Source organism: Eptesicus fuscus, chromosome 11 (genome assembly GCF_027574615.1).
Source record: "Eptesicus fuscus isolate TK198812 chromosome 11, DD_ASM_mEF_20220401, whole genome shotgun sequence".
Classification (NCBI taxonomy): domain Eukaryota; kingdom Metazoa; phylum Chordata; class Mammalia; order Chiroptera; family Vespertilionidae; genus Eptesicus; species Eptesicus fuscus.
In genome coordinates, this window is record NC_072483.1 from 30,428,009 (window position 1) to 30,447,628 (window position 19,620).

Genomic DNA, 19,620 nt, shown 5'->3' on the forward strand with positions numbered 1-19,620 from the left:
GGTCAGGCATATACCCAGGTTGCAAGTTCAATCCTTGGTTGGGGTGCATGTGGAAGGCAAGCAAATGTTTTTTCTTACATGAATGTTTCTCTTTCTCTCTCTGTCTCTCTGTTTCTCTGTTTCTTTGTCTCTCTTTAAAAATCAATAAAAAATTAAATCACAGTTTGAAGTCAAAGTGTGGGATTCAAATCTAGGTCTTCTGAATGGCAGTCTAGAATTCTTTTCTTCTATTAAGCTTCTCTTTTTAAATGAGTGGTAATTAGTGATGATTTTCAGGTATGACAGTACTTCACCAAATCTCTATTTATTTTTTTGATGTTTTATTGCTCTGAATAGTACTGGAGAGAAAAGATCAGATTAAATATTCTTTGTCCATAACTAGTTTCATCATCTTCAATCCTAGTCCAATGTACAGCAAGTTTAATGGTGAGAAAATTCTTGCAGAACTTAAAAATTAAATTGACTTAACTTAATAGGAAAAACATAGTTTTGTTAATGGAAATTCTGGCTGCTTTCCAGATCATAAATACATCTTAAAAATACTTTTGTTAACATGGCGAAGTTATAATTTCCTTAAGTGCAAAGTATTATTATAAATAGGAAAGAGGTATGAAAGTATTCGTTTTACTCTGTAGTTGCATCTCATAAGATACTAATTGTGCCATGTGTGTAAGAAATATTGGGATAAAATATCTCTTATTTTCCTTTAAGTATGATTAGAATTTCTAAGGTAGAATTATTTTCCTATTGTTATTTGTTATATCATTTCTTATTGTTATACACAATTCCTGGAGTTATGTTCCTATTGTACTTATTAGAAGTTGGTTTAATAAATTTCAACTGTTACATCTCCTTCTCAAAATGCTGACTCTTATACTAACTCTTCAACATACACTACCTTCTGGATATTTGCTTACTTCTTTTTACCCACTTTTACCAGTAGACCCGATTCTGCGACCCTAAATCACTTTTATGACACTCACATTGACATCAGTCAGCATCTCATTTTGGTGTTACTGACTATATCATGAATCACTGTAGTTTCTAAATCTTCCAACAGTTTGATTCTGATCTTGTATAAGATTTAGTTAGTGTCAGAACAACTTAACTATGCACAAAATTTAGTCAGACATAAAAACTTAAAAATTGAAGTAATTTATGAATGTCTATGGAAGAGTAGTAACTACTCAAGTTGATAGCATGTTTTAATAATGTTACTTCATTAATTTAAGAAAAGGTTATGAAAATATTGTGGACTAATCTCCCTCTGGAATTCTTTAAGATAGATGAGGTTTTCTTATATTGTTAAAACTTTACACATGGTTTTTCCTGGTACATATGGCAATAACTAGAGAATTGCTGGTGATCTTTTAAAATATTCCCTAAGGAAAATGGTGAGAATAAATAACTCTGAATATCAATATCTGTTTTATAAAGACAATGTGACAATGGGTGCTCTTATGTTTTATTGTGGTAAAATATACATAACGTAAAATTGACCATTTTAAACTGTACAATTCAATGGCATTCATTATTTCCACAGTGCTGTCAAACCATCACTACTATTCTACTTCTGAAACTTTCCCATTATTCCAAGCCCAATAAGTGCTTTTTAAATTACATGAAAATATTAAGTTTTCTGTGTCAGATGACTCATCTTGAATAATGCCTCAGGGTTTAGGAGGTCAGTAAATGTGTTTAGGGTAAGAAACTATCCAATATGGGTGTTTATCTGATAGCATGCTCATTTGTCACTAGGCTGAACTCAGCCATATCTTTGGCCTCATTAATTATTGTTATAATTCAGTTTTTCAGGTAAGGTGATTGCTTTCATGCACCTTCCCTTAGACTCTTTATCAATGTACTTCAAAATGAAACTTGACATGTTACTTTAACATCAGAGAGACTTGAGATTATGTATGTTGCCACATGTGCAGTCCAAAGATTAAAGTAAGCTCAGTCTAAAGAGACCCCAAAGAAAGATGACTAGAGGAAGAAGTATAAGAAAACTAGAATGAGAGAAGCATTTGTCTTGCTCAGTCAGTATGGGTCATGGCCTTCCATGAACTATGTCAATACCATAGAAAGAAACCTGTTTGGTAAAAATATAATAAACTGAATATACATGGAGCGAATTTACAACTTTTCATTTTAAAGCATTGATGCATTTGTTTTTAGATAACAGTGGTGATGATTTCCTAGTGGATGACATAGGCCAGTAAGTAATACAACTAAGTTTCCCCACGAAGGTGTGCTTACTATGACCTACACTTCTTTCTCCAACTGTAAAACATGTATTCATCCTTAAGGATCTAAATTAAGTGTCATTTCTTTTCCAAAGCCTTCCCTAACTTCCTTAGACAGTCATTGAATCTTCCTTCATGGTCCAATAGTGCTCTTCAAAAAATCCATGCTGTAGTAAGCATCACATTAAATGCTCATTTTCTCCACGCTGCAAGTTTCTCGGGTGTGAGGGCTATCTCCTATTCCTACTTGTGTTACCACCACTGTTCCTAGCACACAGTAGAAACCCATTAAATATTTGTTGACTGACTGAATGCAGAAGCTACTCAATCTAAGCATTCATAGTGAGGTTTTCATTTTCTGACAGCATCTCAATTATAAGATGTTCATATTTTATTTACTAAGGAAATAGGCAAAATATATAGGGTCCAGTTTTATGTGTTGAGGTAGAGAGACATTTCCATTTGCGATATACTGGTAAATGGAAGGCCAAGTATTCTGATCACCAAGTCCTAGACATTTGCCTGTGACTTAGAAAACTCAACGTGGCATCCGTTATAGAAATTCTTGGATGACCGTGTTGGTTTGTCATGAGAATTGAGAAAGCAGTTCTAAGGGATGTGTCTCCTTCATGTCCTCTCTGGTAGGTATGGCATCGGCATCACCATTATCTGCTTTGTTCCTGTGGAAAGGCCCGGCACTGGTCCCCGTTTTGGGCACTGGTCAGGGCAACATTCCACTTGACGTGGAGCTTCCCACAGTTGGGTGCTGGTGTTGGTGTTGCAGCTGGCACCACAGAGGAAGTAGCCCAAAGGGAATAGCCTGTCTCGAGATATCACCATGCTTGTCTGTGACTAGACCATGAGATATCTCTCACTCCCCACGGGGCTCTGTCCAGATGCAAACACAGCATCCCTCTACCTTCAAGTGGCTTCAGGGGACCTATTCATTCATTTTCTCTCCATCCCCCTTGCTACACTTTGGGTCCCTCCTTCTCCCTGAAGGGGGAGCTCATGAAGTTCTAGGAGGCAGAGTGTGACTAAGTGAGGTTGGCTATTCATAGGTGCCTCATGTTATTCACTGTGCATAAACTCAGCTGACCAACCTCACGGGCCCTCTCTGCTTGCAACTTTCAGAGCAAGACACATCTGAAAGGCACACGTCTTCTGCTAAGCCCCCAGGAAGGACACACTGAATTAACAGTATTAACCAGAAATAAGCCCTAGTTTGCAAAAGAAACTGGCAATTTGGATAACCAGCAACAGAGTCCTAATATCGGTCACATCTGCCTAGGGCTACCTTAGTGAGCTTCCTGTTAGAATTCAAGGACTTAAACTGGTCTTTTCAGCCAGGCAATTGGGGCGATTTATTTTCTTATACTGAAATGACCAGTGAATTCAGTGAAAGCAATTGCACTGCTTTTGTATAGATATGGAATTTTTTCTTTCCCCATGATTACTAAAGATAGAAGTCAAGCCTTCATTGTTTGTGCTCTTTGCAAAACAGAAGAACTACGGGGAAGTGGGAGGGAGAGGGGGGTGATTTTTATTTGGCACTGAAAAGAAATTGTACATTTGTCTTTATGTATATGGAGCGAGAGCATGAGCAAGAGAGAAAACATGAGAAATACCTGCTTTGGAGACTGGGGTGGGAACTTCCTTTGGACAGTTAAGGCAGCACTTGGTTCTAGAACATTGGCCACTGTTCCCCAAAGCCTCTATTCCCCAGGCACAACTAAATAAATACATCTTGGCAACACAGCAAGAATTTCCCCCCAAACATGTAATTAACTATTATAATTGCCTTATGTTTTCCAAAATGAAAATGTCCTTAAAACCTAAGCCATATATTTTAACCTTTTGAATCTTCTGTAAAAAGATAAATAGCATGCGGGGGAAGTTACCCCTTCGTGAAGAATGAGGACTAACCTGAACTTAGTTATAATTACAAGGAAAGGACCATCTTCAGAACAGTAATGGCAGGGTAATCGGTTTTGTTTCCGATTGCACTTACTAGTAGATTTAGAGCATTTTTGTTTCCATTACAGATGCCTAGGAATGTGCCCCTCTTCGTGAGATGGTTTCCAGATTCCTCATCTGCTGTGAGCTTTAAATTTTAATAATACTTATTGACATGGAAGGTCCTGATTGTCTGCTTCTCATTGATAACATCCTCTTGCCTTCAGCTGCGAGAAACTGTTCTCCCCAAAAGAAGCCTGATTGCAGAGTGCAGCCTTGAGGGTAGAAACAGATCTTTTATTATCAGCCTCAGAGTGGGGATTTGAATACCTGCTTCCCAGAGGGAAATTATGGCCCTTGCTTATGGACATATTCCCACCTGCTGAAAACAAGGAGGCGGGTAGCACAGGATGATGCTGGCAGTATGAAGAACCATGCCTTCTCATTTAGCAAAGAGCAATGACTCAGAAAATAGGCATTTTAGAACAGATCTGAAGGCTAATGGAATTTCTGAAAAGGGAGAGAATGGATGTAAGGCGTGCGGTAGTCAGCACTGGATGGGAGGTTCTGGCAGAACAAAACTAACATCCCTCTCTGGGTGGCAGCTGGCCGCCAGGCAGCAGATGGCTGCCTGCGATCCTCATGCACACTGGCTACCTGTTGAGTATAAACAATGACATACTGGTACATTGAGAACATGGGGAGATGCATTTGTGGAGACTGGGAGTCTCTTCCAATCACCTTTGCATGTAGTCACAAAAAGGAAGGCTGATCCACCAGCATGCTGCTCCCCGTTATGAAAATATAGCACTCTGCCCCACCCCCATCAGAACTGCAGGACCTTGTGTCCGGGAAAGGCGAGGGGCTGCACTGGCAATTGGCAAGACCGAAAGGTGAAACTATCGGTGCACCAGCCATGACAGTGACACTGTTCCCCCAGCAACGCTGAGGTGCTCTTCCAGAAAGCCTGCGCCTTCCTTAGATTGAGCTTCTCTATATTTGTATTAACTCTCAGTCCCCATATGAACATCTGAACAAAATGTGTCTTCGAAATGAGTAAAATCAAGGGCAGCTTCTGTGATTGAGTGTGGATAGTAGGAGAGGGAAGCAAATGTTTTCATACTTTTAGTCTTGTGAATTGAGTCCTCTTCATGGCTCTCTCAGGCCAACGCATTCTGAGTCGTAATGGTCGCTTAGGCTTTTATATATATAGATTTTCCATATGAACAATTGTAAACCTCCCTTTGCCCTACCCTGTATTTGATAGAGGCATTGAAGGATTTGAAGTTGAGAATCACATGTTCCTATTTTTATTTTGGAAGGTGTTCAGTTACAAGTGGCTGAACCTAACTTAAATTACCTGATGCCAAAGAGGACTTTTCCCCTCTCACACAAGTGGGAGCTCTGAGGGGTTTGGGCTTTGGGTGCAGTGGAATCAGGGGTTAAAGTGGCATCATCAGGACTCGGTTCTCTCCTACTCTTTGTGTGTTACTCTCTCCCGTTATAAATGTCTCCCTGTGCCTTTCTCTCTACGAGTCTGTGCTATTCTGCTAGATTTTCTTTCAGAACCTCTTATATGAATTGGCTTGATTCGCAGGAGGCCTTCTTCACATGTTCAGGGACTTCCTCAGAGTTATGTATAGATGGTAACAATATAGGGGAAAGACCTTTGAGGCAAAAGTGCTGGGGTGTTCGCTGGTTGGCTTTGGTTGGTTTGAAAGGTTTGACATGCCCTTTCCTGAACCATCATCATTTGAAGCTGAGGTGAGACATGTTCCATGTAGGTCTGGGTCAGGTGCCAGCCTCTTTACAGTTAACCTCCCTAAGCTACTTGAGATAGACTTCCTGCTTGGCCCAGGAAAAAGGCAATGGGAATGTAGCAAAAACTTCTAACTTCCACCTCCTCTACAGTATCCAGGGGAAAACAGGGAAAAGAGTAAAATTTAAATTCTCTCTTCCTTCTAAATGTTTCTACACAATGACTTCAGTTTTATTTAAATAATTAAACATGTTGAAGAACCTTTCTCTCACCTTATTTTTTTCTAAAGCTGATCTACAAAAACAAAGGAGATTAAAGGTGTGAGTGAATCTGTATGGAAACAGAGGATAGTGTAAATTGATGCTCACGGAGTACCACAGTACACAAAGGATTAACCTTGTACAGCTTCCTGAAGCACTCATTCCACAGGAATTCAGAAAACATATTGTCTTATCTGAAAACAGATGAATATGTTATGGAATACAATTGACATTTAAAAAAATAAAACATGAATCATCAAGGAAATTTCTGTTTTCTACCTTGGGCTGAATCCCAAGCTCTCTTGAATAGCTATTTGCTCTTCTTTGAAATTGGTGGGTGGTTGAAGGTTGAGAAGTACTGGGCTCCATCTTCATGAATTCAGGAAAGCCACACATAAGGAAGTCCTTTTACATAATTGTTGTGTCAGAAGAACATATCTGGGGATTGTTTAATGCTCATGGAATTTTCACAACTCAACAGCAGGGGCGAGGGGATGGGGGCGGTGGAGGAGGCAGAGATGTGATGGGAGGGAGAAGTGAAGAAGAGTCAGGTAATTCTTGCGGAATGCTTGGGTTTCTTTTTATAAAATGATTATTAGCTCGATTTGACATCTGTTCTTTCCATATTCTTAGCTTCACTGAGTCAAATAACTTTTCTCCTTCTTTATGTTGTTGTTTTATGAGCTGCTCAACTAAACCTGTTTTCAATAGCATACAAGTTAATGGTACCATGACTTACATTAAAAGGAAGATTAAAAATTCTCAACAACCTGGTGAACTTAATCCTTGCTAACACTAGGATTATCTCTCATCTCTCCTGGAAGGACTGCGAAAGTTCTAGAAAGTTCCTTGTCCAACAGAATGGGCTGGTACTGTACTGCACACTTTGTTAAGGTTTACAGTGGGCATTGCCAGATCAAGTTACAGCAAAGGACTTAAATGTCAGCTGTGCATTATTTTAGGGGGAGAGGAGAGTGGCTAGGAGGTAAAAAATATACTAAGCCTCAGCTTTTAAAGACTTATGAAATTGTAGTTGCTTTGTGACATCCCATCCATCACTGTTCTTAACTTCTACTCTGATCACAATCTCCCTAACCTTTTCCTAGGAAGATCTTTCATGGCAGAAACACTGTCCTGGGTATAATAGAGAAATCAGGCCAGTTCTACAGGGTGGGGAACAGAAGTAGGGATGGGAGGGTAGGGGAGGGTCCTCTGTCTCTGTGAATTGATTTGCTCATGTTTTCCTGGGTTTATTCATATTAAAACATCTGAAGAAGTTAAAATCTTAAGACATAAAAATGTTATAGTCACCAACAGGCATGAAGCTGGCTTCAGGGAGAGTGACCGAGTTAGGCATTTAGAGGATGAGAACCAAATAAGAGAAATATGAAAATTAGAAACAGAGAAGCCAAAATGGCCCCACGCATTAATAAATGGCCTCAGGGAACATCTGTGCTTGTCTGCCCTTGGCTTACAAACTGAATCCAGGCATATTCTCATCACAATGGCTGCATTTGAATAGCAGGAAAGGTCACTTGGATTAAGGGTTTTGACCTGTCACTGCAATGGGGCTTTTGGTTGCTATCTTTATTTTTGGTCTGTAAAGTCTTTTGTTCAATGAAAAGTTGATCTCCCTGAACCAGGCCTTGAATGGAGGTGGACCAGCTTCATGTTTCTAATTAGTCCCTCCCCCTGCTCCCAACTGCCTGTGTCCTGTTAGGACAGGAGCCCTAAGCCCTCTCTGAGGCTGTGGTGCAGGGGATGCACTCCAGTGCTGGATTGGTGCATTTGCGTTCCTAGCATGGTGGCTTCCTCTCTGGGGATCACATTAGCAGAGCCCTGTCTTTCCCTGGCTCTTGACTATGTAGCATTTAACCTTCTAGTATTTTTCTAATTAGAATTATATATAGCTAAACACTTTGGAAAGCATTATGTGCTGCTGGTTAATTAGATGCAGTTGATTATAATTATTTTGTTTTGAATTCCTTTTCAGGAGATAATCTATACAGGTAATTCACTCAGATTTTGGATCTTGAGTAACTTTCAAAATGCTCTATATTGAAGATCCAAAAGAAGCTACGGCCAATTTTGAAAATCTTTAGCTTTGTAGCTCTACTGTTTAGTCTGGCTTTCTGACCTCTGACTCTTCAGCACCTAATTACTTCATCTCTACTTTGAATAATATCTTGTCTATTCTTTCGAAAGGTAGGTAGGATACCCTTGTCCTCCGGGGGGTCGGGGTGGGGGGGACCCACACAATGTTGTGAAGCTGTTAGCCACGATGTGGGCTCTTGATTCTTAAGTTTGGCAAAGAAGGAATTCAGAGCCAAGAACTGTAGTGCAAGAGGAAGTTTGTTTAGCATGTGAAATGAAAGGACACTTGAAGAGAAGATTTGAGCATGCTGCTCAGAGAGCTGCCTTAACCTCTTACAGAGAAAGACACAGTGGCAGCCCATCCGGGCTTGGTCAGTGGTTGAGCATTGACCTATGAGCTGGGAGGTCACGGTTTGGTTCCCAGTCAGGGCACATACTGAGATTGCGGGTTCGTTCCAGAGGGGTTTTGCAGGGGGCAGCCGATCAATGATTCTCTCTGACCATTGATGTTTCTAACTCTCTCTCCCTTCCTTTCTGAAATCAATAAAAAAATATTTTTTAAAAAGAGAAAGAAGTGGGGGAATAAGGACACATATGTAATACCTTAATCAATAAAGAAAAAAAAGGGAAAAAAAAAGAAAGACACAGAAGCAGAAGAAGTGAGCTAGCAGGGTTGCATGGACTCAGGAAACAAGTTATAGAGGCAAAAGAAGGGCTCGTAGAGCTTAGAAGAAAGCAAGCAAAGACACATGCCTGAAGAAAGGAGTGGGCATACTCTAGAGAGAGAGTGCATATTGAGTCCTTTGTCTTAAGGGTTTTTATCTGTTTCTAAAAGGAGGGAATTTTAGGGGAGGTCTCAGGGGCAGATCTCAATAGAATACTCATCAGCTTTCCAGGTGTGTCCTTTCAGGGTCGTTGTCTCTACTGATTGGTCGGTGCTAGAGTAGGGGATCATTGGTCATTGCATCTGGTCCTGAAGTCAGCCATGGGGTTGTATTGTTTGCTTTTGCTGTTTTTCTGGGCCTGGAGCTGAAACACAATTGAGGCCTAGATATTATCTCTAGTTTGGCCAAAACTCTGTCTCTGTGGTCAATAGACCTGAGGCTTTGTTCCTAAGATTATTTGATGCTGACCAGAACCTCATTGTTCTGCTTAGGCAGTGGTCGTGTAAGGGAGAAGGAGGCGGGTGGGTCAGGGTGCTGGATAAGGCCAGTTTGAATCAGCTGTCTCAGTTTCCCATTCCACTTGCCAAGGAATTTTCCTAGGTACTTACTATCCTGCCTCAAAACTACATGCTGCTTCTCACTGGTATAGGAAATACAGGGAGGCCTAGCTTGTCCTCTGTTTCTATCTTCAACTCATCCAGCACTTCCGGTGGTTCCGTTTCATTGCAAATTTCCATGCTGGCTTATTCTGACCTTGCTTAGTGGCCCTCTGACCTAGTTAGAGACCGGCTACTTTTTTTTTTTTTTTTTTTTTTTTTTTTTTTTACTTTCTGGAAAATTCCCTGGGACATTTCTACTTGGAATTATCTCAGCAGTGCCAAATCCCTCAGCCACAAAATACCACAGACTGGGTGTCTTTAAACAACAGAGATGTATTTCTCAAAGTTCTTGAGGCTGGGAAGTCCAAGATCAAGATACCAGCTGATTTGATTTCTGGTGAGGGCTCTCTTCCAGGCTTGTAGCTGGCCACCTTCTCGCTGAGTCTTCACATGGGAGAGAGAAAAGAACAAGCTTTATGGTGTTTCTCTTTATAAGGACACTAATTCTATCAGAGATCCTCACCTTATGGCCTCATCTAAACCTAATCACCTCCCAAAGACTCCCATCTCCCAGTGCCATCACATTGAGGTTGGGGCTTCAAAATATGTATGTGTGAGGGACACAGTATAGTCCACAGCAGAGGGTGTTATGGCAGAGAGGTTAGAACTCACAGAGGAAGCACTCGCTCCAGGGCAGTCAGAGCACAGTGTGTGGGGGTGTAAGTGGGGTGCAAAGACACCATCTACAGGGTTGTAGGAATTAATTTCTAGAAGGTTGCTGGGACTGAAAGTAAGAGGAGGTGGAATCTGTGAGTGCTCAGCATGTCTGAGCTTTTCTCCCAACTCCTGAGAAATTGATGTGGTGATATTAAATTCCCAGGAGGAAAACAGAGGGCTGTGATCGCATAGTAGTGAGTGTTATTCCCATTGACATAAGCAGGATGCTGCCATATGAAGTGTTTTGTCATTTCTTTTGAGGTTATACAAAACTACTGAATATTCTTTTGAAGTCCTTGGGTCCAAATTTGATCCCCAGGGAAAGTTCCCCGTCAACGGAAAGGAGATTGCTTTATGTAGGGCCCCACTAGAAAGAATAATCCGTGCACATTGGCTCAGGCGTGCAATGAAAAGTATATAGTCTGTGTTCTTTCGATATACCCACCTGGTTCAGGTACAGCCCTGCATAGATCTTTTCTTACTTCCAAAGTTAGGATGATGCCGTGATAAGTCTAAAAGCCCCTTTTCATGGTAATTATAATCAGGGTTCTGAATCCATCTATGCGTCTATAGCCTTTCAGTGTTACACTTAAATAGATGCCATCAGATGTATTTTGAGGCCTGATTTAGCTTCAGGAGTTTCCATTTAAAAACCTTTCTCGTGTTTCTAGCATTTGTCAGCAGCAAGGCTAGTGAAGTCAGTCTGGTCATAAATGACTGTGGTGAGCAGATGAATTCAAAGCTCTTCACTGTGTGAAGATACGAGTATTTCCTCCTCACAACTACAGAAACATACATTTTGAAAATAAATAGCCTTATCCTGGCTCTATCAGGATTTTAGAAGGTGCTAAATAACCAGGTCATGAAGAATTAAGGCTCACAGAGCTAGAGGGCCTAGAGGACAGCAGGTAGACAGAGCAGCCCACCAGGCAGGGAGCGAGCCAAGCATGGTCCTGCTCTCACTGTGTGGGCAGCTGGGGGCTGCAGACCCAGGGTGCATTAGGGAGCTGCTTTTTTGGACACGGCATTACTTGAACATCAGAGGGTATTATGCACAAATCTGAGGAAGATTAAGGGATCTGGGTTGCACTGTACCGTAAGAGAAGATGAGATTAGCTTTCCCCAGCTAGAAAGCCTGGATGCATTTTAAAAAGCATTTTAGCCACAGGGATTTCTAAATTCTCCTGGAATCTATTACCATCTATTAGCTCCTGAGGCTTTGAAGCGCGGACTGCTAAAGATTGGGCAGTAACGGGGCGATTTGCTTTCCTTTGTGGTAGGGTTTGAATACCAAGGTGCCCAGTGAGATTGAGGGCTGCTCCATGCCTGATGCGGGTGGTAGGGAGATATTACACAAAGCCCGCTTACAAATCGGGTGGCTTGATGCCTGGAATAAAAAGTGTGGTAATCAGCTTACACTGTCACGTCTCTAGCAGGGTGACAGCAGTACCTAAGACCTACTGTTTGGGAAGTCAGAAGCAAATGTTTTCGCTTCAGCTCTTAATTCGCATGATGTCATCTTCTCACAGTGCAGTTGCACTGAGGAAATCAGACGATATTCTTTCCTCTCTCTGCGTGAAAGTGGTTTTAGAGCCATCAGAGATTCTATGGGCCTCCCTTTGCCCTGGGCCCCTAAGGTTGTACTTTTAGACAGAGTTGTCAACAGTGACCCCTAAATGTCTGGAATCAGGACAATAGTAGTGATCTTTAGTCTTTGTCAAGCGTGTGCGAGGGGCTTTCTATCCCCACCTATTTAAACCTCACAAAGAAGGTTTTGAAGACCCTCTGACTTGGCATTCATTTGTGATCTATTTTAAAATTATGTTATTATCCCTATGTTTGTACTTTATAATTTTGAACCATTTTTTTAATAATGAAACTTGTTTTTCCCTTGTTATATAAAGTAAAAATCATTTGAAATTCATGCCCCTGTGATAATCATGAATAACATTTAGGTGGCCATATTTCATTTCTCTCTCTCTCTCCCTTCCTCCCCCCCCTCTCTCTGTCACACACACACACACACACACACACACACACACAAACACACACATTAGATAAACTGTACATTCTGTATTTATTGTTGGGACCTTTTAAAAAATACATTGTTCTTCCCTCCCTTCTCATCCAGGACTGCCCCCCTCCAACATCAACTAGTACTGAATGAGTATATAACTCAATTTTTCTCACTGTGTTTCTATAACTATCTATCACACATGTGTATATTTATGTTTTGTTTTGTACAGGCATCCTGCAAAGCAGTGTTAGTCATGTCCTTAGGATCCAGCATCTACAGTTCTGAATGGTGGGCAAGACATTCCAAAATTGTAATATATTCTCCAAATCTTACTTTTCTTGCTCAGCCGTATGCCATGGACTTCTCCACTTGAGACAGCATAGAGCTAACTCTTTCTCTTTAATGACTTCATATCGAATGGGGGGTAGGAGCCCCACCTATTTTGTTTTCCCAATATGCATAGTGAGTTGTGCATGTGCCATTTATCAATAAGCTGTTCTCTCCACAACACATCACAGTGCTCGCTTGGTCAGATAGAGACTTCTATTTGTGAATATTGCCATGATCAGGTGGGGTTTACTCCAGAAAGGATTCTGGGATTCATTTCTAGGCTCCCCAATCTGTTTTGCTATTTATTCCCATGCCATGTTTTGATTTGGATGGATTTAAGTCTGGTATGATCCACCCCTCATTATTCTTTTTCAAAAATTTCTTGCCAATTTTTGTACATTTAATCTTGCCTAAAATCCTATATAATAAAAGCCTAATATGCAAATTGACCAAACAGTGAAACTGGTCCGTGGTGGGGGTGGGGCCAGGCCAGCGAGCGGGTGGTGCAGCTACTGGAGGTGGCGAAGGGGCAAAAGGGGGTTGGGGGCTGTGGGGCGGGGCGGGATGCTCACCAGCCGGAGCAGGCCTAAGCTGTCAATCAGACATCCCCTGAGGGCTCCTGGTCTGCAAGAAGGTGCAGGCGGGACTGAGGGGAACCGCCCCCCCCCCCCCCCACCCCCGTGCATGAATTTTCATGTACTGGGCCTCTAGTTTTATTATATCCACTTTAATTGGCATTGTATTAAATGTATGTATAAAATTTGAATTTAAGTATTTTTTTCTTTTCATTTTCATGCTATTATATTTTTTAAAGTTTTACTGCAAATGTGGAGAAAAGCTAAAAATTTCCAGCCACCTGATGGAACTCCTTCATTGATTCTAGTAGTTTTTACTTTAAAACTGGTATAAAGTGTCTAGGCATATAAACATAACACTAGTATTTAAAAGGGAAATTTATATCTTTTTATTCACTCTACTTATATCAACTGTTTTCTTAATGTCACTGTTCAGTTGTAATGGTAATAGCAGGCATAGCATCTTATTCCTGGCATTTGATTGTTTGAAATGATATTTGCAATTGGTTTTAAAAAAATAGATATTTTCACATTCAAGAGGTTTATTTCTACTTATATTTTACTTGGAGTTTTATTAAAAATGGCTGTAGAATTTTACCAGATGCTTTTATGGAGCCTATTGATGTAAGCAACCACTTTTCCTCCATGCATTTGTTGCTATCATGAATGATGTTAATGGTTTGCTGGTGTGGAAACTGCCTCTCTGGTGTTAACTCCACTCAATCATTGGCAATATTCACTTTGTCTACTTTTGGATTGTATTTGCTAATATATTATTTAGATTTTTGAAAATATGTATGAATGGGATTGCTCTGCAGTTTCTTTTATTGGACTTTTAAGGCTAAACCAGTTTTATAAAGTGGATTTAGGGGCTCTCTCTATGTTTCTATAGTCTTATACAACATAAATAACATATTACTATTCTTGATAAGTCATATGCTTCCTTTTTTAATGCTAGAAATTTAACCACTTTCCCAATCTCCTCTATGGTAATTGGTCTATTCAATTTTCTATGTGTCAAGTCAGTTTTCTTAATTTATATCTTGCACAAATTCTTGCCAAGAACTGTAGAATGTTTTTCCTGCTTTTTTCTGGCTCCAGCCTAGCTCCTTTCCAGCTCCTAGGCTTTCTTTCATTCTGTACTATTATGATAGCCTTGCAGTTTGTCTCTTATTTTAGTAGTTTTAATGTTTAATTTGTATGTTCTCAATAATGATAATATTAGCTACTTAGATTTCACAATATATTTACATGATACACTTCCCACCACTGTTTTATTTCTCTTTTTTTCCCTTTTCCTCTATCTTGAAGTCAGCTCTGACTCATTTTTGTTGCATTAGAGTCTTTCTCAATATTTTTATTGAGAAAATTATGAAGCGTGAAGTTTATTTAATTTTGAATCTTTGCATTTCTCAAGGACTTTCTTTCTAGCTGTATAAACTTGGGAAAGTTATTTAACTTCTCTGTTCCTCAGTCTCCTTATCCATAAAATGGGGTTACTGATAATAGCTACCTTCTATGAATATTGTGATGATTGAATGAGTTGGTGTCAGCATTCTGGTGATCGACCACAAAACAACAATGTAAACAATTTATTATTATCTCCCATGGTTCTGTGGGTTGGTTGGGCTTAGCTGAGCAGTTCTTGTTTGGAGTTTCTCATGTGGTTGGCATCAACATAGTAGCAGGGGCTGGAATCCTCTGAAGATTCAGCTGGGCTGTATGACCTAGATGGCTTTTTCACTCACATGTCTCAGTTTTCCTTCATGTCGCCTCTCTCTCCATCAGAGTTGCCTGGATTTCTTACTTGGGGACTTGGGGCTCTGAGAAGCAGAAGATGGACACCCTTCATGATGTTTTGGCTTGGAACTGGCACAGTGACACTACCAGATTCTATGAGATGGGAGACTAGACTCCACTTTGAGTTGGAGGAATGGTATCAGTGGAAAGGGAAGGAAGGAATTAATTGCAGCTACTTTTATAGGCAAATGATCACAATAAGGGTAATACTTAGAATAGAACCAAGCACTCAATAAGAGTGCTATAAGGGTACCATTGTTGTTATTAAATTACCTTCAATATTTCCTTTTACTCTGAAAGTCAAATGATACCTCATATGGGTACAGAATTTTAGGAATGCCATTCTTTTCTCTCAGTAGAGTGCAGATGAAGTCTGATGCCAGACTAATTCTCTTTTCTTTATAGGTAACATCACTTTTGTCTAGAAGCTTTCAAGACTTTTCATTAAAATCAGAAGTGACAATTATTAACAGACTTTTATTTTTTTTTAATTTTTTTAAATTTCTTTATTGATTAAGGTATCACATATTTGTCCTCTTCCCCCCATTCCCATCCCACCCCCCTCCCCACACATGCCCCCACCCCCCTGTTGTCCTTAACCGCTGGTTGGGCTCATATGTCTGCACACAAGTCCTTTGGTTGATCTCCCCTTTACCCCCACCCTTCCCTACCCTCCCCCCGAGGCCCGACAGTCTGATCCATGCCTCCTTGTTTCTGGGTCTGTTCTTGTTCATCAGTCTATATTGTTCATTATTTCCCCTAGATGAGTGAGATCATGTGCTATTAGAAATACACTTATAAGAATCGAAAATGAGACAAGCAATAATGGTTATGGTGACAGGCAAATGAATCGGTCTGTAGTGAGTTTCTTTCTGGGCCAACAGTTCTTTTGAGACCCAATTTCAATGTCCAACAGTTCCTTATGTGTACATGTCAGCACTGACATTTCAGTTCTGGATGGTGGACAAATGGTGGTAATGCAGGTCCGACTCTGTCTGGTTTGGTCCTGGGCAATCTGCAGTGATGCACAACTGCTAACTGCTAGTATGGGAAGGCCACATCAGCGTCTTCTGTCTCTGGACTGCTTCTCTTCTGTCTTCATGGCTGGAGTAGTCCTGTCGATTCCTCTCTTGCTAGAATCCACATGGTCTCGGAGTTGTTTTCTGAAAATATACAAACATATTCTCAACCAAAAGTTAATAAAGGAATATTTTCTATAAATTTGACTGGGGATCCTTTTTCAATTTTTGCCCAAATGATTTTTCTCTGGCTTGTTTTGTCACCTTGTGTGTTTTTCATGGGTGTCTGCTTTTAGCCTTACAATTAATTTTCTAAAGTATTAATTTATTAACAGACTTTTAGAGGTTCTAGAAAATATAAGACAAAAGGATGGAGTAAATATTGAAAAAAGCAAAGATAAACTTTCCTTTTTGTGCTGCTGATAACGTTGAGAAAACCCTGTAGACTCTATTAATAAAAAACTAACTAACTAAATTGAGGAGGAAATATAGTAAGATGAGTGATTACAAGATATACGCATAAAATCAGCAGCTTTTCTCTGTTCGACACGTACCAGAGTTTGCACTGATATGTGTCTTTTACAGTCATTCTTAACTTGGAACCGAACAAGCTCCTCCACCTGCCGATGAAAGTTTCTGCAAAGTAGGGAACGTCTCCTCTAGCATTTCTTCAGTTTTTCCTCTCCTCCATTGGCTCCTTTTTTTCTCTGCATGTTATTATTGTATGTATGATTATGGTCTACTAGCTGCCTTTTTGTGGGAGATTTGTCCTTTTATTATGAGGTTTTAATTGTCCTATTTTGGAAGATTATCCTTTATTTTTTAATTTTTTAAAATATATTTCTTTATTGATTTCAGAGAGGAAGGGAGAAAGAGAGAGAGATAGACACATCAATGATGAGAGAGAAATCATTGATCAGCTGCGTCCTGCACGCCCCCCACTGGGGATCGAGTCTGCAACCCAGGCATGTGCCCTTGGCCGGAATCGAACCTGGGACCCTTCAGTCCGCAGGCTGATGCTCTATCCACTGAGCTAAGCCGGCTAGGGCTGATTATCCTTTATTTTATGATATGATGAGATGACTGGAGGTTGCTCTCACTCTCACTCTCGCGCTCTCTCCTTTTGTTTTGTCTTATGGCTGCCCTGAAAGTGCTCCCAGTGGGTTTCAGAGACTGGCTGCTTTCTTCTCATCTGAACATTCTTTTTTGCTGCTGAGGAGGCTGGGTTGGTGCTGAGAGGTTTTCCTGGGGACCTCAGCAGAGGACAGCCAGCCAGCCAGCTGGACCTGTCCCAGGCTCATGGAGTTGTTGCTGTTCAAAGTGTCCCAATAGTGTGACCTGAGCTCAGAGGGTGAATAGAGTAACAAGTAAGCCATGGAAACCAAGAGAAGGGGACCCAGCTACCTAAGGATGATCAACAGAATATAAGTGGTGCTGGTCAAATAGGATGGAGGAGAAAGATAATGACTCTTTAAAAAAGGTATAAAGTAATTTCATTGCAGAAGAAATTTTTATATAATTTAAACAAAATGCTTTTTTAAATAAAACATTCAATAGATGGCAAAGATACCCAAGATATTGGTAACAGTGACTGACTCTGGGCAGGGGGCAGTGGGGTGGCGGGGGGACTAGGCTGAGAAGATGACTTTCTTTTCATTGACATGTGCCCCTGTGTCAAAATGACACATCACCTATGTATGCAGTTATGCAGTACAATGGGGAATGAAATGAGCTATTAAATAAATCAAGTAGAGGTGTTAGGATGGGGAGGGGGGATTTTCTGTTTCTGAATTATAGGAGAATATAACATTTAATTTGGAAGGAAAATGCATTTTTATTATCTTCTAGTGAAACCACAAGAGTATTAGTAATACCTGTGACTTTATCATCAACAGAAATAAAATATATTTTCATATAACAGAGTTGTTGCAGATATCTTGAAATATCGTTTATGCTCATCAGTGCTTGAAATTATAATCATTAGTATCACCACTAGAGCTTGATATTTAATGTTGTAATAGGAAAGCATATCTATTGCTATATCATGAATTTGTGTATTTTAGTATTTTGATATTGGTACTTAAATATAATTGCTTTTCTTTGTAATGCCATGTATTCCTTTTTATTTGTTTAAAAGTATTATTTGGGGAAAGGCTGCATAAGTTTTAGTAGACTGCTGAAGGGACCCATGTCCCAAAGAAGGTCATGAATCTACAGGATATATGGACTGTTTAGGTGAACTACTGGCCCAGACAATCCAGTGTAAAAACAATGTTTCCAATTCAGAGGGAAATATGTAAATAAATAAAGGATCAAATCATTGGAGGGACATTAAGAGACTTGAAGGACAGTCCCACACTTCCAAAATAGGCAGAAAAAAAGGAAATATTTCATTATAAAAAAAACCCCACAAATCTTCCCAATAAAGGGTGGCTGGAAGCATTATGTCTGTGTTGGCTTTTGGCTTTTGTTATTGCTTTATTTGTATGTCTATTAAAGAAGAATGCAACATTGGCAAAGCTCTGTTGGACTTGCAGCCTCGTCCTCTGTCTGAGCACTCCTCGCTCTTTGCTCCACATCAAGGGGTAACTGGTCGTTAACATAATTTCTGGGGTAACAAAGAAACAAATTGGAAAACTTTCGCTTGATGTCCTTCCCATTTTATTTTTCAGTCCCTGTTTATGTAGCAAATGGAGAGCAACATCAGTGCTTGAGACTACTGACAGGTGTACAAGGAAACAAAAGGCCGTGTGTGTGTGTGTGTGTGTGTGTGTGTGTGTGTGTGTGTGTGTGTGTTACTTCAATACTTCATACTTCTCTTTCTGGAGGAGGAGAGAGGAGGAACCCTGGGTTATATATTCATGTGAATTTTTTTTTATTACTGGTCATTGTAGTCTTATTTCATTAGATCTTAGTTAAATATGTTTCAGGTAACAAGGTTGTTAATAGTGTTTGCATTTATAAAAAGGATCAGGGTAGACTTAACTGCAGGTTTTGATGAAAGTGAAGGATTCAGCAGATAGTGAAAGGATGGTAGCATTCGCTCTAAGATGTGGGGCCTTCCCCGGAATATGCAAACAAACAAAAGAAATAAATACTAATGCATAAATAGTGCTGCTTATGGGTATGAGACTCCAGGGGCTGAATTAAACAGGGATTTCCTTTTCTCAGCAACAAGAAGACTGGACGTAGGCAGTCCAGGGTGATGGGACACCTCCAAGGGACCAGTCTTGTTCCATCTTATCATTCCTCATGCTCCCCAAAATGACAGCCATGCTCCTGGGCTTCTCATCTGTATTTCAGGCAGCAAGAAGGGCGAGGGGCAAAGAAGGGAAAGCAAAAACCGAAGAGGGAGCCCTCAGCTTTCCTAGAAGCCCTACTGTGGCTTCCACCGCATCCTTAGCCAGGAACGTGTCACATGATTGCCAGGGCTGTAGGGAGTTCTGGGAAGTATATTTTGAGACAGGACAGATGCCACCTGAGTAAAATAGAACTTCTGTTTGTAACAACGAAGGAGTGGTAGGATTTGGGATATGCAACCAACAGCCTAGCACAGATCCTTCACCATATTCCTGTCTTTATT

At 40.3% G+C, this 19,620-nt stretch overlaps 1 protein-coding gene across 6 annotated transcripts in view; it reads left to right on the forward strand.

Moving 5' to 3' along the window:
- The window catches only part of LYPD6 (LY6/PLAUR domain containing 6), a 118,979-nt gene that overhangs the window by 43,688 nt on the left and 55,671 nt on the right, over positions 1–19,620 (forward strand). For 3 of the 6 annotated variants that reach the window (XM_054722920.1, XM_054722918.1, XM_054722917.1), the window contains one exon: positions 4,292–4,345. The exons of the other annotated variants lie outside the window; for them this stretch is intronic. In XM_054722920.1, coding sequence (XP_054578895.1) covers positions 4,321–4,345 — 25 coding nt within the window. In that variant the 5' untranslated portion in view covers positions 4,292–4,320. The remainder of the gene's footprint in view (positions 1–4,291; positions 4,346–19,620) is intronic. 6 annotated transcript variants of the gene reach the window in all.